General features: G+C 38.0%; 2 protein-coding genes across 9 annotated transcripts in view; both read left to right on the forward strand.

The window, feature by feature from the left end:
- LOC146477868 (mitotic spindle assembly checkpoint protein MAD2B-like) overlaps positions 1-11089 on the forward strand; it is a 45023-nt gene extending 33934 nt beyond the window's left edge. The window contains exons 2-9 of one of the 3 annotated variants that reach the window (XM_085112962.1): positions 498-616; positions 1770-1841; positions 3129-3167; positions 5526-5593; positions 7426-7520; positions 8475-8548; positions 9339-9431; positions 10951-11089. In XM_085112962.1, coding sequence (XP_084969088.1) covers positions 498-616; positions 1770-1841; positions 3129-3167; positions 5526-5593; positions 7426-7520; positions 8475-8548; positions 9339-9431; positions 10951-11031 — 641 coding nt within the window. In that variant the 3' untranslated portion in view covers positions 11032-11089. The remainder of the gene's footprint in view (positions 1-497; positions 617-1769; positions 1842-3128; positions 3168-5525; positions 5594-7425; positions 7521-8474; positions 8549-9338; positions 9432-10950) is intronic. The other 2 variants (XM_085112963.1, XM_085112964.1) reach the window with 2 other exon arrangements.
- Positions 11090-11697: 608 nt separating this feature from the next.
- LOC146477871 (uncharacterized) overlaps positions 11698-26804 on the forward strand; it is a 43272-nt gene continuing 28165 nt past the window's right edge. The window contains exon 1 of one of the 6 annotated variants that reach the window (XM_085112973.1): positions 11698-11774. Coding sequence is in view for 1 of the 6 variants with exons in the window: in XM_085112966.1 (XP_084969092.1) it covers positions 25984-26119 (136 nt within the window). In the remaining 5 variants the exon portion in view is untranslated. Of the gene's footprint in view, positions 11775-20562; positions 21092-25867; positions 26120-26804 lie in introns of those variants that run through there. The other 5 variants (XM_085112970.1, XM_085112967.1, XM_085112966.1 and 2 more) reach the window with 5 other exon arrangements.

Consider the following 26804-nt stretch of genomic DNA (forward strand, 5'->3'; position numbering starts at 1 on the left):
GGATATTTGTCCCATGAACCTAGTTTAATGGCTTAGGTTTGACTCCTGATAGGAGCACTCGGATTTCTTTTTTCCAAGTATGTCTGTGTCACTTTCTGGAATAATACATCATTCTTAAGCTTACTTATTGTTATACATACATGGACCACTGTTATAATAACCCTGTTCATACAAAGCTAGTATGAAATATAGAGAGTCAGAAAATGTATACAATTTGTCCAAAATATTGGACTTCATTGCCAGCCATTTAGCCATGTGCACCGAGCATAAATAGAAACCTGAAAAGTGTTTAATATATTCTGGGTTGTTGGATTTTTTTAGTCTAATTGAATTGTACCGTAATGTGACATTTTCACAGGCTAAAACTTTGGGCTCTTGAAGCACTTCCTGTCTCTTTAGTAATACCTGCAGGTGTAAGCCCCCCTTCCTCCTCCCCTGCAACTTGGGCTTTTAGTCCAGCTTTTATACAAATGATGGCTAACCTTCTTTGTTATCAGTTTCAGGTGGAGTGCTGTGTGAATTTTTAGAGGTAGCCTTTCACCTTGTCTTGTATGTGAGAGAAGTGTATCCTGCTGTTGTGTTTGAAAGAAGGAAAAAGTATAATGTTCCTGTTCAGGTTAGTGAAGAGTTCAGGCTTGAAATGTTTTTGCAGAGATCTGGTAGCCATGGCTGAGAGATTAGTGCTCCTTAATTAACAATAAAAAAACTTGCATGAATATTTACAGTGTGATACTGTGGGAAAATATTAGAGCCTGAAGCTGCAACATCTGTGTTACACTGTATGTCTAACACAAACCTGTTAGGCCTTCAGAATAATAGTTATTCTTATTGTTATGTGAAAAACTTTGTATTAAACTAGCTACTAGTCAAGTTGTATAACATCAGCTAGTCTTGGCACAATTGCACTATTGACTATAAAATAATTAAGGGGCAGAAAAGTATTTCCTTTGCAAGTACAGATTTCCCTGCAAATTATAAGTTCTCGTTCCCTTGAAGGGCTAGTGTAAGAATTGATAGTCTTGATACATGATGGTTCAAATAACAAGTGGATGCATTGGAAAAAAGAATAAAGAAAAAACTGCATGCAGCGGCAACTGAAATACTGGTAGTCTACATTGACTTGTTTTAACCTTGTTTACATTTTAACTGAAAATGTTTATAAGAACTTGACAGTGAAATGTTTTTGTGCCCCATAGAAAGTGATTTTGAACAGTTTGGTCTTTGCTCAACATTTTTGACTTCTAGCTATTCAGACAACAGTTTAAATTTTAACGAATGAAGATTTTTAAGAGTCCAATGCTATCAGAATACACTAGAATCATGTCTTGGTCAGGCTTCAAAAGAAATACATGTATTTTACTCCTCCCTCCCCCCCCCCCCATGGTGTTTCCATGTAGTCATGTGGTTAGTGAGTACAATACAGTATACAGTGAAAAATCTAATTTTGAAGTAATATATCAAACATGAGAAAGCGTGTTTCATCAGATATCCAAACACTGAGAAGTAGGTTGTAAAAACGATGCGCAGCCGAGTTTTTTTTTAATGATTTGAGATGTTTGGATATCTGATGAAACACACTTTTGAGTGTGTGATATAGCTGCTCAAATTATCAATAGTTCTTGGAGAAATTCAAGGCTAAAGTTGGCAAATTTTATGGTAATTAGGATCACATATCCAAACCATGGTCACAGTAGTGATTTTCTTTGTTTTCTCTTGATGAATTATTAATGAGTTTGAGAATGTAGAATGCCTTTTCATTTCCTTTTCAGATGTGTTGTCATCCAGATCTCAATCGATATATCTTAGATGTCCTCCAGACTATGAAGCCCTTACTGGAAAAGGTACATGTCAACTGCAATGGATGCTAGCTGGTTTTGATAACTTCAGTTTTGACTGTATTCATTACCAAAAAAAAAAAGACAATTAACAAAACAAAAGAGAGAGAAAGAATTTAACTATAATATCTAAAATGAAGCTATTAAAAGGCCATTTACTTTATGTTCATTAACTGAAATCTCGCCAAAAAAAATATGTTTAAAGAATATTCATAGGAATTTTTTTTGTTCTATTTTCACAATTTTGTGACTGTCAAAGTTTCCATTCAAGTTTACGACTGTAATTATTATTATTTAAATGTATCATGAATGATTTTGATAAAACAAGGTAACTTACATGGTGATTAGATATATTTATTTTTCGATGTTAACAGGGTAATTAAACAACAGATGTTATATTGCAATACTGGCTTTGTAAAATATGATGGGAGAGACACCTTAGACAATCTGCAATTATTCATCATCTTGAACTTTCAAACTTGTTTACTTCAGATGCTATTTACTGCCAGTAATATTTACTACTGACTGTCTTGAAATCTCGCTTTCTCAAACAAAGTTTCAAGACTGCTTCCCTGTAATTTTCGAGATAGCAGGGGTCTCTCTACACGATAAATAAATTTTGTGAATCTTCACTTAGGTGACAGGTCTCAGTTGTCCCCCAGTCCAGACTCTCCACTGTCAGTTGAAGTCCCCAGTGTACCATTTGTGAATCTTCATTCAGTTTATCATCTCTGTTGTCCTCCAGTCCAAACTCTCCACTGTCAGTTGAAGTCCTCAGTGTACCATTTGTAAATCTTCATTTAGTTTAGCATCTCTGTTGTTTTCCAGTCCAAACTCTCCACTGTCAGTTGAAGTCCTCAGTGTACCATTTGTGAATCTTCATTCAGTTTACAATCTCTGTTGTCCTCCAGTCCAAACTCTCCACTGTCAGTTGAAGTCCTCAGTGTACCATTTGTAAATCTTCATTCAGTTTAGCATCTCTGTTGCTTTCCATTCCCAACTCTCCACTGGCAGTTGAAGTCCTCAGTGTACCAGTTGTGAATCTTCATCCCGTTTACCATCTCTGTTGTCCTCTAGTCTGGACCCTCCACTGTCAGTTGAAGTCCTGTACCATTTGTAAATCTTCATGCACTTCTTCAGTTTAACTGAGTTTGAAACCTTCTGTTGTCTGCCAGTCCAGCCTCTCTACTCCCCTTTAAAATACCATACCATTACAATACATTAATATTTTGTATTAATATTATCCACTGTTATAACAGTGACAATTTAACAATAATATTCTTTGTGCAATAGGGTGAAGTTCAGAGAGTGGCATTGGTGATCACTGATAAAGTAAGCTATGCAGTATAATAAGCAAGCAGCAGTGTTTTGTTGTTGTTGTTGTTTGTTTTATGATCATAGTCAGGAGTAGAACCCATTTGTGTAAATTTGAGATTGTTGACTTCTTTTGTGCCCCCCCCCCCCTCCCCCCAAAAAGACCCTCCCCTGAAAAAAAAATCAAAAACAAAACAAGTTAGAAAAGAAAAATTGGGTGACACCTCATCAATGTCGTCAAAAATATCATTAGTCATCACTGTAGAATCTAATAATAAATAATTAAAACTAATTTGTCTCACGATGTAGTCACTTAAGGTGACTCCGGCGAAGTAAAAAGTTGTCGTGAAAATATTCTCAAACTTTCTGTGATTGTTCACTACTATGTATTTTTTTAAGAAATGTAACAAAAAAAAAAAAAAGAAAGAAAAAAGATAGGTGACCGTGTCCATAAAAAAGCTATTGTACGATCAACTCAATTGACCACATAATAGCTTCCAATATTCGCTTTCAAAAATGAGTTTATTTGATCAGTTATTACCATGTCTGGGGGTAACAGAAATTATACAGATAAAGCAGAATTTAGAAAAACGTTATACAATGTCATAGAATGTATGAAGCGCAATCGGCAATTAACGATACAGTCGAAGCTCTCGTAAGCGACCACCTCGGGAATTGAAAAAAGTGGTCGTAACTAGAGCTGGTCGCTTACGAGAATGCAATCTCGTTAGCGACCAAAAGCTGAAACAATAGAAGCTGGTCACTTACCAGAGCTTTTAGCGTAAAACTTTCTACCTCGGTCTCAGGGTAATCGCCTCTTGATCTATAACCCGTAAATCATCTTGAATTTTAGATTCGAGATCTTTATCTACGAACATTATTAGGCAGTGCTATATTACTGTAAATGTGATCACGAAGTGTACACTTATATTTAAAGAGTTGACGTAATACGCATCAGAATCTTTGAGTGGTCGCTTACGAGAGCTTAAAATTACAAAGGAAAAGACCAGTTGGTAATTCCCAAAAGTGGTCGCGGTCGCTTATGGGAGGGGTAACTTACGAGAGCTTTTGATTACAGAGTAGTGACAATTCGAAGGGGGTTTCACAATGGTGTTCGTAACTAGAGTGGTCGCAATGAGAGCTTCAACTGTATTAATTTCTTAACAAAGAAGCACAATATGAAGCAGTATCGATGCAAAACGTTTCTTGCGTGCGAGTTCTCAGTATCACTATTTTATGCCTGCGAGTGGTGGGCAAGCTCGTATTTCTGGCAATAACTCATTTTTCTGTCGTCAATTTTTTCTAAAATATTTTAAACATAAAAAGGATAATAGCTAAGTTAAAACAACGAGATAAAAAAAGATAGGTCACGGTTCTGGTTTAGGAGCAAATAACCATTTAGTAATTGGCTGGGCTTAGCATCTAGGAAACGCGCCATGTTTTTAAGCGCGTGCTAATGACGGAAGAAATTATGCATAGTAAGAATACACAATGCCACTCAAATAATGACCTGCATCAGGCTTCATTATTTTTTGGTGACTCCTCCTTTCAATTTATTCAAGACACTGGTTGAATAGACCTTATCACGGTTTTGGAGGCCATTTGGATGGGTAGGCAAACACGCCTTGAAATAACAGTGTTTGTATGGAAATCCAATGTCAAATAATTTTCATAACACATCGCCTCTGAAAAATTCATAAATTGGAAACTTTTGGCATCAGGAAAAGGATTTTAAGTACAACAATTGGAGGGATGTAGCTGTGCCAGACAGCGTCCAGTCGTGTTTTGAACTCTTCATACATTTCCCTGTATTTTTTCCTGCAAACTATTTTTAGTAGCAGTTCACGGCTGGCTCGCTATACAGACAAATGTATGGAAATGTCAAAACGCAACTAGATGCTTTCTAGCACAGCTCCATTCCTGGGTAATTTGCTGTAAAATCCTTAGCATAGCCATTCAATTTCCATTGCGGCAGGGCTTTATGTCAGTTCTTGTTTGTTCATCTTACCAGCAAATTAACAGTAAGGGTGCGTTCGATTGACACTATTCCAGAATGGGAATACATACAATGATGACAAGAAATCCCACATAAGAGGTTTTCGGAGTTACTGAAGGACAAAATCGCTCTTAAACTATCATGTGTTAACAAAACAAAGTGTTGCAGAAATGTCTTGCCAAATTTACTTGAAAAGAGAAATCTAACAGCTATTCCGCTTATTCTTATTCCGGAATACAGTCAATCGAACGCAACCAAGGCCAGAAGAGGTTAAAAATATTAATCTTGGGAAGGAAAGATATTTGATGCTTGCAAAAGCAAATGTGCTGGAGAAACAGCGCTGACTCAAGCTGTGGTTACATTCTTTCTTCTCCTCACAGAAATGTATTCCTGTAGAGAGGTTTGTTTTTGAGATTGGAAATCTTGAAGAAACATCTTCAACCCTAAGGTCAGGGACGCATGTTACAGTGGTCTCAAGAAGTTCCATTATAAAAGGGCAAGCCCCTCCATTTCACACCTTTGGGGCGTGAGAAGCAAATTAAGACGCCGTTCAGTCGTGAAAAATATGCCTCAAAATTTTATAACATCACCATATCAATAGAAGATATAAATTTCTCATTTGTTTAACAAGGGTTATTCTGAAAATTAAGCCAATTTTATCGGTAAAAGCCGAAGAAAAAGACACATGTTGTTTGTCAGTTGCCTACGCTCTGATGGTTGATTGACAACTGAAGGTGAGAATGGCCAGGCCAGGCCCCTTTTATACCGGAACGGCCTGTTTTAACAGTGATAGTTCAAAACTAATTGTGTCACGATTGTGTCACTCAGATAGGTGTGGATCACATCGGTTCGACCTCTTATATTGCTGGTGTTCATCAGGCATTGGTCACGACTTGCTATGTATCAAGACCAGGGCCCGGTTCGAAAGCCGATTAACGCTAGTCCACTATAAAAAAGTTATCTGGAAGTGAGCTTCCCATCTCGCGTATTAAAGATGTTTTCAAAAGCTAATTTTAAACTAGTGGTAAAGAAAGATACAAGTGAAAGCTGAGGAACAAAAATCTTTTTGAAGAGCGTTCATTGATTAGCAATTAAACTCGAATCAAACTAAAGTTCACGTTAACCCAGGGTTAGCTTAATTGGGCTTCTATCAACTGGGCCCAGCACTATAGCGGTCGAAACGTCATGATCTATACTTATGCAACACAATCGTGAGATTTTGAGCTAGCTATCAGTAGTCTTGTTCTTACTAAATGTGGTGATAATATTGTTTTTGGCACTGTACATGCTGTTGAAGACGATCCCTCTATACTAGATGAAGAGGTTAAGAATCTGAAGGCTTTGCTTGTTTTTTATTAGCACACTCGTGAATTATACAGTTGCTATATTGTGTTGAATTTGTACCTTCTCAGATTCACTAAAAATAATTGTCAATTTTGTACGGGCACAAAGAAACTCGTATTTTATTGTTTTCAAGCTTAAAACTTTTAAATAACATAAATAACGCAACGTAACCTAACCTAACGTGACGTAACGTAACGTAACGTACTTGTTTATTTTGGGAAAAGGAAAACAAAAACACATCTTGGAAAGGATACAGGAGGTCAACCCTATAACGGTCCCTTGAAACTGATATTTATAAAATAAGTCATAAGAAGCCATTTCTTTTTTGAGCTCTAATTATCTGCAGAAAATTTCTAATGTCCTGGATGAAGAAGTTGAATTGAAAACGTTTTTACAGCTGCAGTTTTTGTCATATACATGCCCTACTTTAAACCATATAAAGGATGGAGAAAATTTCCAGGTTCACTGTTAATTTGACGCCGCATTAACTGCGAACGAACTCGCAAGCCATTAAGACTGTGTTAAGAACTACTGATAGTCATGTTTGTTATTAGGGAAGTGTTCAAAACTACTATACTCGAACAGGACCCACCAAACCACAAAATAGATGGTGGTCTCTGCCTCCATCCCCCTTCCTCAACCTCAAAAGATGGTGTCTTTATTGCATAGCCACCCCTTTATCCAGCAGTAAAAAATGACAATTAGATTCAAACCTCACTTTTCTTGTTTATCTAGCAATGCTGGCTCTTGCTAGCTGAATATTTCTGTGTCAACTCAAATTTTAAAACCAATAAAATTTTGTCGGTAATGTTCATGAGAAAGGTGGTGTCTTTGATAACCCCCCTACCCCAGACAAGGTGGGTCCTCTTCGAACAAACGTGTTATGGCCAGTTCCCTTATACTTTGTGACCCATGGCTCTGTGTCTTCTCTTGCAGTCATGACACTTTCCTCCTTCATACAGAGAATAGCCTGAGAGGTTTCTTGCTAAAGATTAATGCCTGCGATGCCTTATTACAGCCAATTCCTCCAGGTAAACTTGCTCCATCCCAGAGTTATGCATACCCTTGTAGGTTTCTGTATCACTTCATTGATACAGCTTTACAGGCAGGCATCGTCACTGACAAGTTTTAAATCTAGAATTCGTCCTCACAATTTCCCAGACTAAGGTAGTCTCTTATACGCGGCGTCCTTGTAAAGCAGGGAGTCATCTTTAATTTACTTGTAATGTTAAAGTAGACATATTCTTGTATTTTATTGTATTGTATTATTAGTTGTTAGTTATAGTTGGTTTTCTCTTTTTCTCCTTGTAATTTCTTATCGTATTTTATCTCATCTCATCTCATCTCATCTCAACTTATCTTATCTTAGTGTAGAAAACGAAAAGACTGACGAAGAAAGTATTCCATCATTCTGGACAGAACAAATTCTGCAATGAAATTATACTTATTTGTTTACATTTTTGTTTGTCTGTGTATTTGAGATCTCTCGTCATATACTCAATTCTTTTTTTCGTGGCCAAGTTGTGTGCTCGTTCATTTGGCACTGGATTCCCGTCGCGCATGTGACATAGAATTCACGAGTGAAACTGAAATCTTGCAAGGGAAAGTGGCGTCTCTACCCTCCTTTCTTGACTTAATTCTTTTCTTGCTATTCTTTAAAGGTAGACAAAAAATAGACATGCGAGCAGTTTCTTTCTTCTCCAAATTCCTGTAGGGCGCGATGGATCTAATCCCTCCTCCTTAACTTTTCTAATTTGCATAATTTTACCGTCACTTTGTCTGTGTGATTTGAGGAAAAAAGTACGACTGCTCGCAGTCTAAAATGCCAAAAAGGAAGCAATTACACATCCAATCGCACATTGGAGTCTTAAGTTTCCCCAGACTGCTTTGTCTTTATCTGGAATGCTGGCTATAGAGGTCTATTCCGTTCAAGCAATCCTGATAACGAATTGTAATTCTCGTTTGTGTAATACTTATTTTGGCAGGGTGTACATTTTCCATTCTTGTTTACACCAAAGAATCGTCGTTCTTAAAACTTCAAGAAGACCGCAACGTTCAGGTATGTTGTGAACAAAATGAGAGTAAACATCCATTGAAAGTAGAGCTTTTTAATGGCAGTGCCTCTTTATAGAAAGATACATTTGGGTGGTGTGTGTATCAATGGGAAAAGTAGATCTTTGGAAGGGCTATTGGAATCCCAATGAAAAATGAGGGTAACCACACATTGTTAGAGATCATCAAGCAATGATAATTTGAAGTACTGTTTCAAAAACGAGTGCGAGGGTTTCAACAGGTTTCCAGCGTTTGGAAACCTGATGAAACCCGAAGCACGAGTTTTTGAAATGTTTTGCTGGGAAATGTGCATTGCACTAACTTTGAGAATGGAAGCTGGTCTCTTCTCCTCAGTATCAGTTTGAGGTATCGAAAGAATAACCGTGAAAAAACCCTCTTGGCAGACGCGACTTGAGAAGATTTTCGAGATACATCGGAGGTTGAAGTTATCTGGTGATATTTTTCAACACATTGTTACACTGCCCAATTATGGTCATGGTGCACTCAATATTCGTCGTCCGCAGTCAACAGATACCCTGCGATATACGTAATTTCGTGTGTCAGGGAAAAAGATAGAAAAAGAAAAGATCGTCTCCAGCTTTTCTGCAATAAAACTGTGCTTTGTTTTCATTCGGTGAATAATAAGACAATTATGCTCCTCAATCGTGCGGAATACTCCTATATTCCGCATGTTTTCGCAGGATAATTGTTAATTAATATTAACTGCAGTAACAGTGTTACACTGAAAGGCTTGGGCAAATAACCTTTTGACGGAAATTTGTTTTTAATGGTTACAGGAGTTCCCTTGGGCTCAAGCAGACGAGGAAATATCTCTGTTAAAGGAATCTATCATGATTCCCCTCAAGTCAACTACTAGTGGAATTCTAAAGGTGGGCCTGCTTATTTCTTAGTTAATTGAGGGACTGATTATGAAACTTTGCTATGAAAACAATGGTGCTGCAATTGATGTTACAAGGGCCACGACAGTGCACAATCCTTTGTTTGCTTATTCACACTACAGTTGAACATCTTAACACGAACGTTTCTATTGGTCAGTGTCTCCAACACATGTCAAAATCTATTGTCGTCTGTGCATGGTCAAGGCCAATAATGCTAACAAAAACATATAACAACGAAATTTGTCAGGCTTCATGACCATTGCCTTTTATTAACTATGCTTAGTTTTATTACTCGTCAGGTATTTTTGCTTGCCTCTGATTGGTTTACTATCAGTTTTAAACACGCCCTGCCTTTTAAACATATCTTTCAGAGTCTGGATCGAAAGCCATAAGAAACGAATGGCCTATTTTGACTCGATTAAAATACGTTTTCCAGTAACTGTCAAACTTCCCGCGCGCTGATTGGCTCGTAGCTATTGTCTATAAGAGTACAGACAATAAAAATGACGTCAGATGTAATGTGCGCGCTTTCTCAACGGAAAATAAAGCCAATTCCGCTCGTACGTTTTCCATGTTATTGTAAAAAAACAAATCGACGGCAGTTTTCTGTGGTCTATACTGTTATAGAGCATGAAACGAAGCCATAAAATGTTCAAAACTTGGCAGTGAAACCACTCGCCGCACTTAAGTTTTTATCATATTATGACGTCATTTGATGGTCTATTCAGGAAATAAGCCCCCTTCAGGCGGCTGGTATATCGGGGAATAATGCTCGATGTTGAAAGATTTGTCGGAAAAAAATGAGCAGTTGGCCGGTAAGCGAAGCTTCGAGGGCAACTATGTAATTCTGAGGCGAGGGCATTCATTATACCAGCAAGCCGGTATATTAAATGTTAAAACACGCACAGTTTACTGTGGAAAAGAGAACTGAAACAGCCAGTGATGGCCACGGCGTGACTGTAGCCAAACTGAAATGTTGGCTGACTATTTTATTACATTTTATTAAACTGTGGCTGGATTACAACAACTCAGACCTAAAACTATGACGTTCTTTCTTTGTTTTTCTCGTCGAAAAAAAATAGGGCGACTGTTATCGTCTGATAACAGCGGCCCGATTTTGTGCCACGTGGCGTATTTTGTCCAATGAGAACGCGCGCGGAAATTAATCGGTGGATATTAATATTAAACTTTGGCAGGTAAGTACAACACCTTACCACACGGTGTAAGAAAAAATTGTAATAGTAGTAATAAGTTCAAAAATTTAGCAAAAAAGAGAGACTGGCCCGCAGGTAGCGAGAGCTAATCTAGACGGGCCAGACTTACAACAGAACTGTTTAAGTATTTAATTAATATTATTGCAGTTGTTGTAATCAAAGACAGAGCAAATAGAATTTAGGGGAGGTAAAGAAATCACGAGTAAAATTAACGAAAAACAAAACTTAACGAGTTGCAACTAATAATAACTAGTAATAAAATAACACCGGGGAAAATCCTGCATTTTTGTTCTTAGATGCAGCTATTTGTTGAAGAATGTGGCAACAAAATGGCGACAAGCAGTGAGAAAGTTGACGAAAAGCAGTTATGTACCTGATATGGGTAATGTAAAACACCAACCTCGTTCCCATGTGAGGGGAAGAAGAGAGACGCTGGAAACGAGGTTGGTAAGACGCCACTTCTCAATGGGTGATTCGGTGCATTACTGTTGTGATGTTCTTCGCCGAAGGCATTTGAATGTGAATTAAGATGCTATATGCCGCTTATAAGCCTGCCCACGCTTTCAAGCTGTGTATCAACAAAAGTGTAAACACCCTCATTCGTTTACGTAAAGACTATATCAATAAAATACAAACTTTATTGACACTCCCCAAGGGGGGCGTTTTAGTGACAATTGAAACAGGACCTTAAATTACAGGTATCTACAAGTAAAGTATTACAAAATAATTACATTTAAAGTAAAATGAAAAACACAAATGCAATAAATCACCTAGTTGTCACTTGGTAAGAACGCGGTCACAAGGTTGGCTTTTAATAAGCGTTTGAAGACAGCAACAGAATTATACAGTGACAATTTGATCGGCATCGTGAAGCTGTTGTTCACCGATGCGATCGGAGTCGAGTTTGATTAACAAACAATTACCAATCAGTTTAATGAAAAGCTGGTGTCTTTTCACAGTTGTAGCCTTCCAGAAGGCTATGACAACGATTCAGAGGATTAATGGCAAACCTGTCTGCAGCAAAACATTTCTTAAAAAAAAAAAAAAAGAAAGAAAGACCACTTGAACGTCGATCTCAACATCTTTCGAAAATTGTTGCAAACTAAAGGTAACGGTTAAGGTAACTTCTAAAATATCCTATCCTACATTTTAAAGCTACTGTTTAATCAAAGGTTAAGAATACAATGTCGGACCAAAGACAAAGTACATGACACTGTTAATTTTAAGGGAAGAAGTGATGTTTGAGAAGGTTCTTTAAAGGTCGAAGTGACCTGGCGCCCTTAAGGACGGTGCCTACTAATACCTAAGTATTTTTGTGCGGTTTATGACTAGGCGGAAAAAGCAGATCTTAGCATGGCCATTTGGAATCCAAAACGAAAATTGAGGATAGCCACGCATTTTTCAGAGATATTTAAGCAATAATATCTCAAAAAAGCGCCAAAATATAAAGCAATGTATGGGATTTTTTCCTAAGTTGAAGCTAAATTATCTCTGCAAAATGCATGGTTCCCCCCAATGTTCTTTCGAGATACCAAGAACATTTGCTCATTTTCTCTCTTTAGTCTTAAACCGCGCAAAAATATCCCTGTATTAGCAGGCACCACCCATAGGAAACTCGAGTATCTCAAGATGCGCAGAATGTATGCGCAGTAACAAAAGTAGGCACCGTCCTTAAACTAGATGACAACTGAAACAGAAAGAACATCCGAGGATTAGCTCTACAATGTAACTGATTCGTTATTGGAGTTGTTGACTGTTCGACAAAGCTACTCAAATATTTGATAAAGATAGAGTACCGGGAGGAAAATATGAAATTATTTCTCTGAGGAAGAATAATCTATAATCAGTTTTTAGCAATTCACTTTCATCCTAATGATCCGTAGCCAAAGGTGATTAATACTAGCTAGCTTCTGTGCACTAGTAGGATAACTGTCAACACAATTGAACCTTCATTTTAGCGTTTTCGTTTATGCAAATATGTTTTTGGTTATCAAAAGTAACACTTAAATTAAGTGACACTCCCCTTTGAAGAGCATTGTTAGTTATTAATGTTTAAAAAGACCAACAGGAGTGTCTTATCGGTTTAAAACCACGAGGGGCAGCCGAGTGGTTTAGAACCCATAAAACACGTGTTGTGAGTGTTTTGAACGGCTCCAAAAACATTCCTGGAAAAGCGTGTGTCAATAGAGTTCATAACAATTATGCTTTTGTGAACGTTGGAAATTAGCATACGAGACACCGCATACTAGTGAGGAGTGTTTTATCAGCTGTTAAAAAATAGCATACTAATAAGTAGGAGGGTTATCGATATAAAGTCACTGCACGTGATGTATTATCAACCATTTGTTAGGTCAATGGGGTATGAATTATTAATAAATATTAATAATTATTAATGTTAGACCACTTTAAACGATGAAAAAGTAGACAAAAACAAGAAAACGAACAAACCTTAAAGAAAAAGGAAAAGGACACAATGCGGTAAATCCGCCTACAACTGCATTACCCAAATTAAGCCAACATATACTTCACCACGAGAAACATTGTTACTGTAAGAAACAAAACGCGTGACAAACCTAACGGCTGCTACAGTAATAATACGGTTCCGGTTATGCCAAATGCTTATCCATCGATCACTGTACAATTGAACGACCGTTGCTTTGCTGAAACGAGCTGTACTCTTATTATATACTGTTGTTATTATATACTCAGCATCTATTCTATTCTATTCTGCTGAGAACTTATTCTACACAACTGAGAAATTCTACGAAATTCTACGCTGAGAAATTATTCTACGCGTTGGTTATAAAATAGCGTAGAAAGGGGTGAAAAGTAATTTAGTTATGCTGTCGTTTACACTGCCGCACTGTAGTTCCCTTTAGGGCTTAATTAACTCATTATGAGGGCTAGAATCATCCAAAAAGGGCCAGCATAGAAGGAGGCCTTAATGTTGGCGCCTGAAGAAGTTGGTTCCTTTGGAGCTGCACCGGTTTCATTGGAGTGTGGAGCACTGCTGTCGGCAATGTGGGTGGCATTAGCTGAGCGGCTGGCGGTGGTTGTGACAGTGAGTCTTGGCGTCATAGACGAAAGCACAGGCTGCCTCGGTATTGGCATGAGGTTTCGATTACATTTATTGTCAGGGCAGCACTCAGCTGAGCAACTCTTGAACTGAACGCCAACAGGGAGACTTTGATTACTCTGGGCACAAGCAGTACTGTTGCTGCACTTGGGTCCCCCTTGAAAGGGGTATACATAACAGTCCCGTATGAGAACCTTCGATCCGTTTGTCAACTCGGCTATTGCCTCATAACAACTGAGGAAGAAGAGTAGGCGATTAATACAAAGTCCTTGACTGGTGAACAGAAAAAGAAGTGGTAATATTAGATAGATTTATAAATATGTTTACAGCTACCAGAAAAGGACAGAAATGACAATATGACCATGTTTATCCTACATTTGTCGCTCGCTGTTTGAAATTTCTCAGTAAAATTGAGTAGTTTTGCGTCACATCAAAGGCCAGAATTAGTTTGCATTCTCATCTATGTACTAATTTTTTTAAAGAAAACATGAAAAACGATCGATTTTGGCACTGAAAACCGTGAAATTACAACCGAATTACAAGACTTACAGCTACCCATAGTACCTTTAGGTCTTATCTCGCGTAATCTCGAGCCTTAAACGTGAGTTGAAATAGCTGTATCTATATTTAAATTACCTTCCCTGCCCGCATTATTTTGATAAATGCATGTTTAAAAAAAATGGATGTGCTGTACCTGTTGCATTGTTGGTTACTATCGGACATCACACAGCTCACACAACCGGTCACAGCGTTGGACATGTTACACTGCTCTGGGGACAGCAGCTGGTCTGGCTTGCATGCGTTGCAGTCGGTACCAGCAAGTGCACATGCTGTTGATAAGAAACAGTTCAAAGTTCAGAATTTCTATTTCTGTGTCCTTTCTTGCTCGTCGGCGTGCAAGCTATTATCACCTGAGAAAACATGAAGAAATTTTTTTTCTTGCCGGAAATCAATAATTATTTAAAACAAAGCTGTAGGTCAAGCCTCCCTCGAGAAAACTGTTAATACTAGATTAATGCTTGATTTAAGTCACCCACTTGGAGCAGATCCAAGCATTTTCGATAAGGGTGCTCAAGTTGGTACCTATACGCCATTACACTTCATCTGTATGCAAGGTTAAATTTCGTTAAGTTACATTCTGTTCTCAGCAGTGAGCAACAACTGACATGATAGCTGATGTGACATGAACAAGTGAGTGAGTCCCTGTCTCCTGTCGTGTCCAAGCTAACCACGTCATGCAGTTAATGTCACTATCGCAATAAAAAGTAAAATGTGTATGCACTTAAAATGAAATGTTTGCATTTTCAAATGGGAAATGTGCAAAATAACATGCAATTACTACGTCAGTAAGTGCGAAAACGACAACATAAAATACCAGATCAGTACAGTAAAAGGCGATCTATATTTTGACCCTTGTACCGCTCCATAAATGTCAGTTTAGATGCTGATTTGTCAAGGCTTTGATTTTGTCCAAATTATTTTAAAAGTTAAAAATATTATTATATCCAGACGTAGCTAATCGATGATCAATGACATCAGTGAGTAATCGATGGGTAATCAATGAGTAATCAACTCATCAGTCATTGATTATTGGCGATGATCAATTGGTAAGCGATGACTAATCGATGAACAAAACTTTGGGGCCTATCGATTACTAATTGATGTCATTGATTACTCGTCGATTACCTTTCGATTACCTATTGATTACCCATCAATTACTCATGATTGATTACACATTTACTAGTAACAATCAAAGATTACGGAGGGCGTTCGATGATCTCGAACCCAGGCTCTGTTTTCTGTGTGATGTCATTCGCCCCTGCCAAAAAATATGCGGGGGATGGCAGATACGCGTCTCAGGATCCATCCATTCACTGAACCAACGCGTGCTGTCCCATACAATCTCGACTCCAATCCGTATGAGGAGTGCGTTCTTCCTACGTCGAACTCAATTATTATATTGCGTTGTCTATTACGACTTTCCGGCATTTTCTTTATTGCACTGACTGTCCTGTTCTAAACCTTTACATGAATGGTTCGCGATGATAATAATGGGCAAAAAGGAATTGCACACGCAAGGTACAAACGGGGAAAGTAGCTGAATTCATAGGAATCCAAGAGTCGCCTCTAGTCTATTACAATAGTATAGGCCATCTATGAGAAAAACGAAACGGAATGCATCACATTGATTTGATGGACGGTAAAATTACCGAAAAGGAAATGTTCAGAAGTTCGAGTTGTCTGTCTCACTCTCCTAAATGTCAGAGTCTGGAAAATATACGTGTTAAATTTAGACACGTTTTCCTGCCGGGGTAAAAGTTTCCCATCTAAGGCGGTTGTTTCGATATGTAAATGAAAATGTGATACACTCTGTTTTTTTTATAAGAACGTCTAATTTTGGAGCTGAGGCTGAACGTTCTCTGCGATTTGAGGCTGAAAACGTTCTTAAGATGTTCTTAAATTACATGGTATACACTAGATGTATTTTCAGTTAGTCAATGCAGGAAACCTATCAAAGTGCATTGCCTGCTGAGATATGGTATCAAGAACTGCTGATTATAACAAACCGAGACGTGTGTCACCATTGTCAATGCTATATTTTGGATAATTTCCATTTGTTACCTTAATTTTATATACAGATTGGCAAGATAAAAACGTTCTTCATCGACTCTCAGCCTGAGGAATATTCTTAATACGTTCTTAAAATTTTGGTTAATCTCAGCCTCGAAGTTCTTATAAAAAAGGTTCTTATAAAAAAAAAAAACAGAGTGTATTGCTTTTATTGCTTTATTTCGATTTGGTATGGTTTGTGTAGCGACGAGATTATATCGATGACTAATCAATCTCATCAATGACTAATGAACTGATCACCCATCGATTACCTATTGATAACTCATTGATTTCATTGATGTCATCGATTAGTCATATGTTACGTCGGCTATATGGATTCTGAGACACGTAAGCTGCTTTCCAATGCAATGTACATTAGACCATTATTACTGATAAGATTGATGATTCACAGTACCTGATGGTAGGAAGATTAATACAGCTGTGCCGAATATGATCAGCGATGCAGGTCTTGAATTCATCTAAAGGCAAATTTAAAAAAGGTTTACAATACAATACCCTATTTAAGTCAACGCTTATGAATGTCTTTGAAAACAGAGTAAAACTAAAGTGTATCAGAAAAAAGCATGAAAAATATGATCACGAGTCGTGAACATTCTTCTTATTAGGAGGCTCGGAAGTTTTTCTGGCCTTGGAGTGGATCTTTTCAAATCAAAATTTGCGCACAGAAGCCATTCTTCGATTTCCTTCGTACTACAACACCTTCTCAAGCTATGAACAAATTTAAGTTTTTCGTAGGTTTCCAATCAACAGCTGTTACCATAGCAACGGCAATACAAAGCCCTTCACTTAAGGTAAGGTCGATTGTCTGGAAATCTAGCTTGTCAGACACTTCAAAACAAAACTTTCATAATTTAGACTACTCAACCTTGACAACTTCTGGGCGAACGTAGAAAAAAATCTTTAAAGCGTTTTCGAGTAAGTGAAGAATTTATTCGACGGGCCTATTCGAGTTTTCCCGCATCATTTTTCGTTAAAAATCTCCCGAAAAATAAGACTTGCCACTTTCACATGTGTGTCAAAAGGTCTTTTTCATAGGGGGAGTACAGTCAACTCCCTTAATCTCCGTACCCGATCGGTAATCAGTTAAGTTGCTCAGATGAAAATAAACACTTTTACCCTCTGTAGAACACTTAGGTATGACGTCACAAATATTTGAAGTTTTGAAATGATGGGATGTATAAAACTTAGTTATAAAACCAGTTCTTCTCCCCCTAGGTGGCGAAATACATTTTAAGGATCTCTGAGCAACCGTATATGGTGCTACATTATGAAAGTCTTGAGATTAACTGAAAATTAAGCTTTTGGTAATCAGCGCTTTTACCATGAGGAATGGTGATTGCGCAAAAGCTGTAGCATTCAATAAGGATCAATAAGAAACTCAAACACGGTCCAAATAGATACTTATTGAGGTATGCACCACATAAGCCCTATGGCAATTTATTCCTGGGACACATAGTAGCCAACAATCCGAGCGCTTGTTATTACACGCTCTTGTAAAAAACGAATTCAATTAACACTGTTAGAAGTCTTCAACGATGATTATTAGATATGTTTTGGAACTTTTCATTGAATTTCTTTTAATTTTACGAGCGCATGTAAAACTAACCGCGCAGCTTATAAACTACTACTGCAGGGGCCTGATTTACTGACAGGGGGTATTTAATATTGTGATTTTTAAATGAAATGACCCTGTCAATCATGTGTGTATCGAACAAGACGAAGTGTATCAAATTATCTGATAAGTATACAGAAATTCAAGTTCTTAGTGAAAATATTGAAGTTTCCCAAGTTTCCAAACAAAACTCCGCTCCGACACGTGTTCATTTCCTTTCAGAAACGGCAATTATGCAATCAAACGTTTCCGCACTGTCGCGTTATTTTTGAGAGTAACAATAACTTTATTTACAGAAAACGGAACGCAGTAATGACCGGCCTCTTCAAAGAGTAAACAAAAACGATAAAACTAATACGAACTGCTTATGATAAATTATTCAAGAGTTTCTAACTGTTTCAAGAGCAATTTATACACGTGTTTCTTAAATTTGGAGTTGCTGGCCAAGGCCAGCGCTTACTTACAATGTTCTCAAGTCGGAGTTGCTCTTGCATTTACGTATCACAATTGTTGTTACTATTGCTTGAATCTCTGGTTTTATATAGTATTCCGCCTTTTAAATGCAATAAAAAAAATCAGGTTTTATGTTTATGAGCACCCTAGTGTGACTGATATGCGACTTGTGATCTGGGCATTGCCTAAGAGTAATTTTGTGGAACATACTGCTTTTCTCAATACGTTTTGTATCATCTATTGGAAGCTCGCCTCATTTATCAAAAAGTACAACAGAATTCTCTTTAACTGCGGCGATTCTGGCACAGCGTTTATGCATTCTTAACAATCTTTCTAAATGCTCAATAGAGCAGTTACCCCATACTGTACTAGCTTGTACTTCAGCCAGTTCTAGAACAGAGGAAGGCAAAACAGGCTTAATAAGGGCAACAGCAGATTTAACGTTAGGTGATTTGTTGATGCAAGTTTTAAAATTTGTCCTGAATACTCGCTGATCTCTTGTTATCCGTTGGACGTAGTTACATTTAAGTAACATGGTTATATGAATTCGAAGTCATCCGAACGTTTGCATATAGTCAAAATTCAGCAGGTTCAGCCTATAGTAAACAACAAACGTAGCCAGGTAGCCAGCTTGTGCCGTGAATCCGTAAAGGTACTTAATTTTTCTTACCTTACGGCTTGAATATACGAAAGAATTATTGAAGATGAGCCGCGACAGTTGTGCCAGCTTGATATAGAGGTATGGTGCAAATGCCACGCTGAAAGTAATCATGACCTTTTGAATATGGAACTGAAAGGCATCGGAGCATGATATCTTTGTTTGTTTGATCAAGGACCCCCACGTTAGTGTTGGCTACTCAGCCGAAGCTAACAGCAAGCGCAAAGTGCAAAGGTTTTTTTTGTCTCCGACTCCACACAGATTACAGATCAATTATAAGTGAAAGGTGTAAGGTTGTGCTTTCGGAAAGAGCTAGAAGTTGAGTTTACAAACGCCCCTCTCGAGTAGAATTATGACTAATAATATTATTTTTCTGTTGGTCTGTTAGCCCTCGCTGAAGAATTAGATAAACTTGACATTGAACGTCGTTCGCGGCTCGTCAAAAATACCATCAAGTCGGTGTCATAAAACCTCAAAATGAGTCACTATTTTCAAGAGGCTTACATCGGACCACTTCAGATATTAACTCACCGTTACAGGAACCATCGGCTGAAATAGGTCGAAATAGTCCACATTTGTTCTTCAGCGAAGACAAGCACAAAGTGTAACCCATCTAGATTCCACAATGACTGAGACTCGCTCTTATCGAGCGAGGCGAGCCTCAGCCATAAATAACTTTTCTCATTTAGAATTATATTAGTTATGAAATACACTTATGAGTAGCTTTAAAATGGTATATCATAGATGGATATTGAGCATGTAGTCCTGGATCTGGACATTAAAATGTCGTCCTGGATCTGGACATTAAAATGTCGTTTTGCCTTAAGGGTTAAATCACTAAAGGCACTTTGAGAACCACATAGTTACAAGTACTGTAGATAAAATTTGTGTTCAATGTCAAGCCACGTGTCTGGTCACGTGACCTAGAATGTATCACTGAATATCAAATCAAATGTGAGAGTTGGGGTAAGTTTGAGTTGGTAAAGAATCGTCTCTGATAGCTAAATGACTTATAAAGAAACTTAGCGTCGTTGCCATACTATACGTTCTGTGCTATTTGCTAATGTGTCCCATAAAAGCCATACCAGCTAATTACCGAAGTGGATAAAGGCATGTATTTAAAAGCTTAGTCCGGCTCTTAAACTTCCCTTGCAGACGCTCTTTTGGCTCGTCACGCAATCTTTCCTTTTCCTTCCTGCGTGACGAACCAAAAGAGCGTCTGCGAGGGAGGCTATAGTTTCTTAAGAAACTGTGGCGCCGCGTCGGTGAGGAGTACAAACGAATGTTAGTTTATCAATAGATTTGATAACTGTAAAGGTAAATTTAGGAGGTTAAGATTAAAGGTAAAGAGATTTGAGTGCTCGTATCTCTTTACGGTGGCCAATTTACCTTTGGTTATGAACTCTGTTGATAAACCAAACACTCGTAATTCCAAATTGCCAACAACATTTTTAGTTTCATTTATGGTCTTTTTAGAATTTCTAGGAAGGTGGACAGGTTTCACTTTCACCCCGAAATTCTCACGGGGATACATAAGCTCCCCGGCAGACTAAAGACTGCTTATCATTTCCTTTTGTGAGCTCAAATTAGTGCCTGAGTTTATAGCAAATACGTCTGTCACGTACGTGCACGGAAGTTTCGATAGTTTTATTTTCCAAAGCCCGTTATGCAGTTATCGAAACCTTTTCTTTTAGTTTCAACTGTCTTGCTAACTCTATTTTCTAGATGTAATCTATCGGTACTCCATGTTTTATTTTCTCTCTTATTTCATAAATTCTCAGCGGTATTTAAAATTGTCAATATTTTTATCTCTGTCGGGGTTTTCTTTGATTGACAAGGACCAGTGAAACGCCTATTTTGAAAGCGGTGGGTCGCGTGTTGATTGGTAACCGCTGTAATAAGCCATTATTCATATTCACCATTTCATGCCACGATAACTAAGGTCTGTGTCAAGACGTGCTCGTCGTAGCTCCGAAGTAAGTAGTGCAACAAAAACAGCAAGGAAAGGTAGGAAAACAAGAAACTTTACCGTTTGCTAGGCTGCATGGTACACAATCTGCTAAGCTCAGTTGTATCGTGTAGAACTGCGATTATAAAACACAAAGCTTCCTCCAAGTTTTGTGTTATAATTACTGTGTGTAAGGTACAAGTACAAGATATAAGTACGAGTATGACTTTCAAATTTCAAAGCGGTCACATCACATCCCCAGAACTCCGTTGTTCTTTCCCTACCAGCAGACAAGGGGACCATTGAAACACGACTGGACTGACAAGTGATTATCCAACCACGAAAACTAGATGTGGATTACAAAGTCTTACAATGTACTCGTACTTTATCTCGAGCTCGTAGTCAATTCCAAAGGTCCCTATTGAAAATTACACCGTTGTGGGACACGTTTTTTCATGGTTATCCCTGTCAAACCCCAAGATGCAGCAATGGATTTACAGGTTATGCGATATTTCATTTGTTGTTAGTGTTTTATAAGCAGGATTCCTTTGATAAATTTACGTCGCGACGGATTAACCTCCTCGATCACTCGACAAGGGCATTTGATGCACTTCGGACACGTTTGAGGGACCGGTATTTCTCTGCTTTTCCTATTTCACTTCCACAAAAGTTAAATCCGACTTGAAAGATATGATCGTAATGGTTTTTTGGTTCAGTATATCGGGAGGTTTATCTGACGTTATTAATATGATCATGCATATTTTCTAAGACTGTCAGTAAATATTCCGCCTGTTAAATCGGAAGATCACGAAAATTAAAAAAGATCATAGACCTTAGAACGGACTGATAAACATCCCAAAATGATTTAGAAGCCGAATCATTATTGATCATATATCGGGTTCTGATCAGTACTTGTGAGGCGGATCAAACACGTTATACAGTATTAATGCCAATTAGGTTATGCCATGCCGTATAACCTCAGTATGGTATTATAAATCTACTAGTCGTTCAAACTTTTACAACAAATCCTTTTCACAGATACTTCAAAAACACGAAGAAGCACCCGCACATTGTTAGGCTACTCTCTCTTCTATCTACAACAGAATAGATAGTGAGTAGCTAGCGTAGCCAATAGGAGAATGTAGCACTCGAGATGGAACGCTAGTAGATTCGATATTTACAAGGCTGTGATGGAAACTTCTGGGCTATAATTAGAAACCACCTATCGACAAATGCGCTTACCAGAGTCCTATTAGATGATTAAACAAAGAGTTATTTCCCTTTACTGGTAATGATTTACTTAAATAGCAAAAAGTACTTCTTAAGTAGATGTTACTGCATCAAAACGTTTGGTTTAAAATTAGCACAGCTTTTTTGAACTCAGTGGTTTAGTTATATTCCCATTCATAATTGAATAAGCTGGGCCACCCTTCCGTTCTTTTGTGGCTTTGTGTCAATAGATCGTGGACGTTTTGCAATTGAATCTCATCATGTGTCCACTCCATCATCGTCATTGTTGTTCGGCGTCGTTCATGGAATGCCGTTGGTGGCCAAAAGAAATAACTCAAGATTTAATACTCATGAAAAATCTGCTCATAGATAAATAAATAAATAAAAAGCTTTAAGTCAATTTCAGTCTTGACAGAGTACTTAGAATGTTCTTAACATTTTAAAAATGTGTCAGGTGTAACGTTCTTGTTCCTCGCGAAGCGAGGGTAATAAATTTGTCGGGCCGAGCCGGCCCGAGTGCAGCTAAGCCGCGCAAATATCAGTATATTTATATATGTATATATTTCGTTGAAGATGTCCGCACTGTTGCCTAGCAACAGTGAAAAACAAAGTATGATTGACGTCAGACTGTCTGGCGCAGTCTGGAGCAAAATTTGCATACATCGGGAAAGTTTGCGTGCCGGATCAAATTTCAACTCCAGTTTTCATCAATATTCACTGGATACAGTACTATCTCTCCAGAACCTTATTCCTTTCTTCCAGAAATCTTTTTGTGAAAGATTGCATTGAAGAAATTACACGCTTTGTGGCCGCGGTGAAATAATTTTTCCGTGGGAAATAAATTCATCGAACACGAGTCGTCGGGTCAGAAATAGATTTTCAACCACAAACCAGCCTGTGGAACTACGAAAAGACCATGCTCATCAAAATAGTTGCTATGTTCAGAAACCTTTTAATCTCCCTACAATACGAGAAAAGGGGGCTTTTCACCCAGCCCCAGCTTCGCGAGGTTTTGCGAGTCACGTATTTCTAGTAAAAAAAGATTCTTACCAAAAAATAAAAAGAAGCATTTGAGTGTATCTGCAGTTACCCTGGTTGCCAGAGGTCAGAGGTTAAATTTTTCATGAAAGAGAAAAGTCGCGAAGCCGCGGCAACGAAGCGCGAAGCGCCCAGAGAAACTAGTGCCTTTATACAGTATATTGGATGGCATGTGGTAAAATAACGACTGGAGTGGAGTGGACTGGATTTGTAAAACATGGACTGGTAAAAGGTGGAGTGGTAAAAGGTCGATTGGTAAAAGGTGGATTGGTAAAAGGTCGATTGGTAAAACGTGGATTGGTAAAACGTGGACTGGTAAAACGTGGATTGGTAAAACAATAAATGAAACAATAAACTTTATTTTGTTTGCAGATCCTTTTCTTTCTCTTTTTATCTTGATTATCCATACAGTGATCCGATCAAACAATGTCAATGGTATACATTCCAAGTAATTCATTCTTTACTTTTACTATTAATTCACTTTAGCATTAACTGTAACGAAAACATAATAAGCAATAATTCCCTAGTTTTCTTTATATTGTATCACAACGTAAATGCAATATTTCCGCATTAGTTCAACGACAACAACAACAAAAAAAGAAACGCTGTTAACACTGTTGAATCAACAAAAGTTTTACAATAATGTCCAAACGTTCGGCCTAGTAACGAAACAACAGAACTGAGACTGGGAGATGTTGTTTATTTATTACCATTTTGTAAGATTTGAATTTATCAGCTTTTTTCATGAAATGGTTTCGAATTTATTTTTTGATAGCGTGACAGTGAAAACCACTGATACATGCATCCATAAATAGTACGGCTGGAATGAATGTTTTGACCTTTGATCAATTTAATTTTGCATAATTTAAATTTTGGCGCGAAAGCTTCACGGCGCGCTCGTGATCGAGATGGCGGCTTTCAAGCTTCCGTCTCTTTCTATTAAAAATGATCAGTAAGAAACCCTCCATTCAGTATATATGAGAATTCTCCCTCACGATCAAGATAAACACCATTAAGCAGAGCGGTCGCATCACGTTTTCATCAAAAGGGAAGAATCTCTTATACAAAAGGAAAATCGCTTAAGGTGGCCGAACACAGTGTGCGCGCGCTTTACAGATTCTGTTAGTGATGCTATTAAGCGCGCGCTAGGGTTGTGGTAAGCAAATACTATCGATCCCTCGATTTTATACCAAATGGATCACAAAGATAAGTTTAACTCTTAATATAACTCAGTTTCTCGTTTGGGAATCCTTCTTCGTTTATCGCCGAACAAAGAAAGTGAGTTCGCAATGAGCTAAGCCTTTTTGTACGCTTTTCATCTTTGCTGAGAAAACCAAGTTAAAATCCACGCATGCGCATTTGAGCAAAAAACTGTGACTGGTTGTTTTAATGAAAATGAACTGTTTTCTAAGGATCCGCTCGTTAGAATTTCGTGAAATTTGACAAAATGGTAGTTTTCTAAAAGCGTAACTCGCCTACAAACCAAAAACAAAAGCTAACAGAGGGTTACTTCAAAAAACATTAAAGTGCAAAACCAACATTTACAGGAGATCTCTCTGTTAAAATAACATGAAAGCAGCATCATTATGTCAGTATTTTGTGAGTTTCTCTGGATACAAAAAATGAAAAAAATCTAACGAGTGCATTTTCTAAAAATTAAGGAAAACCATTATTTGTGGACGGTTAATAGCTTGCTCCGTTGCCATAGCAACGGCACCTTGCTCAACAAGAAGTATCAAAATTTATTTCTTCTTTGTCAATCTTGCATTTGCTAATTTCGGGTTCTCAGAAGTACGTAGTTTTTAAATAATGTTTACCACTGACCTGTATACTAGAAAACTGGGTAAAGACATGCTTGTAAAAGCAAAACTGAAAAGGCTTTTATCAAAACAACGGACGCACAGTGGGAGTCGTGCAGGTCTGTCAACCGCATTTTAACATGCTTATGATTTCGTTACAGTTAATGTTGAAGTGAATTAATAGTAAAAGTAAAGAATGAATTATTTGGAATGTATACCATTGACATTGTTTGATCGGATCACTGTATGGATAATCAAGATAAAAAGAGAAAGAAAAGGATCTGCAAACAAAATAAAGTTTATCGTTTCATTTATTGTTTTACCAATCCACGTTTTACCAATCCACCTTTTACCAATCCAGTCCATGTTTTACAAATCCAGTCCACTCCACTCCAGTCCATGTTTACCACATGCCATATTGGATGGCAAGGTAAAGCCCTCCGATTAATAGTTGAAAGGAACTGTACAGGCGCTAGGCAGCGAGGCTTCTCAGTTTAAAGCATTTTTCAGCTCCTATACTAAAGATTGCTAATCATTTCCCTCAGTGAGCACACCTCAAATGGTTCAAATGCCTGAGTTAGCAAATTACCACGTTCGTGCCCGGAAACTTTGGAAGTTCTATTTTAAAAGCGCGTTATGCAGTAACCGAAACCCTTTCTCTTTTAGTTTCCACTCTCCTGGAAACTTTATTTTCATAAAGTTTTACTTTCTCCCAGCGACAAAATTGTTAATATTTTTATCGCTGTCGGGCTTTTCTTTGATTGACGTACACCAGTGAAACGCCTCATTTGTAGGCGGTGGGTTGGATCTAGCCTCCCACGCAGACGTCCTTAGGGGTTCCTTATGCGTTTCGTGGGGGAGGAAACGCGTGACAAACCCTAAGGATGTTGATTGGTAACCGCTGTAACAAGGCATTATTCATATTCACCATTTCATGCCCGGAAAACTTATCAAGGTCTGTGTCAAGACGCGCTCGTCGTAGCTTTGAAGTAAGTAGTGCAACAAAAACAGCAAGGAAAGGTAAGAAAACAAGAAACTTTACCGTTTGCTAGGCTGCATGGAAGAGAATTTGCTAAATTCCGTTATTTCGTGTAGAATAACAATTATAATAATTTCATCGGGCATTGCGGCGTATTTTGCGGGCTAAAATGGAAAATTCAGCGGGCTAAAATATATTTTAGCCCGCTGCTCTAAGCCAATGAGAAACAAGAACATAACGTAGCCAGCCAATCAGAACTGGAAACCATTCAACTGTTCGCGCCGTTTTCTTGCTTGTTTGAGTGGAAGCGCTGCCATCTGCAAAAAAATTGTTTTGAGCTACAAAATGGCTGTAAAACCTAACGAAGAAGCAAATTCCCAGTAGTTTCAGCTAGCTAGAGAAAAGGACTTACAGAAACTGGTGTACGATGGTGGAAATAATGCCTGTAGTAGCTCCATGGCCGGCGGCTTTGTCTTCGTCGAGCGAAACCTGCTCAGTTTAGCACTTGCACAATTAATTTTAACACTTGCAAGTGACCATGTCTTCGCTGCTCACAAAATTCTGTCATTTTCCCTTTGAAAACTTAGAAGCAATATTCTCTCGACAAATTTTGCGGTGTTCTGTTGAAGTTTAAAGCTTATGCGACAATGAATAGTTTTGAACAATGAAACAACTGTAAAATAAACGCCTGTCTTTGATTTCTTTTCTGAATGCCCTCTGAAATTA

The sequence above is a fragment of the Pavona decussata genome, unplaced genomic scaffold (genome assembly GCF_977016875.1).
Source record: "Pavona decussata unplaced genomic scaffold, jaPavDecu1.1 SCAFFOLD_68, whole genome shotgun sequence".
NCBI classification, from domain to species: Eukaryota; Metazoa; Cnidaria; class Anthozoa; order Scleractinia; family Agariciidae; genus Pavona; species Pavona decussata.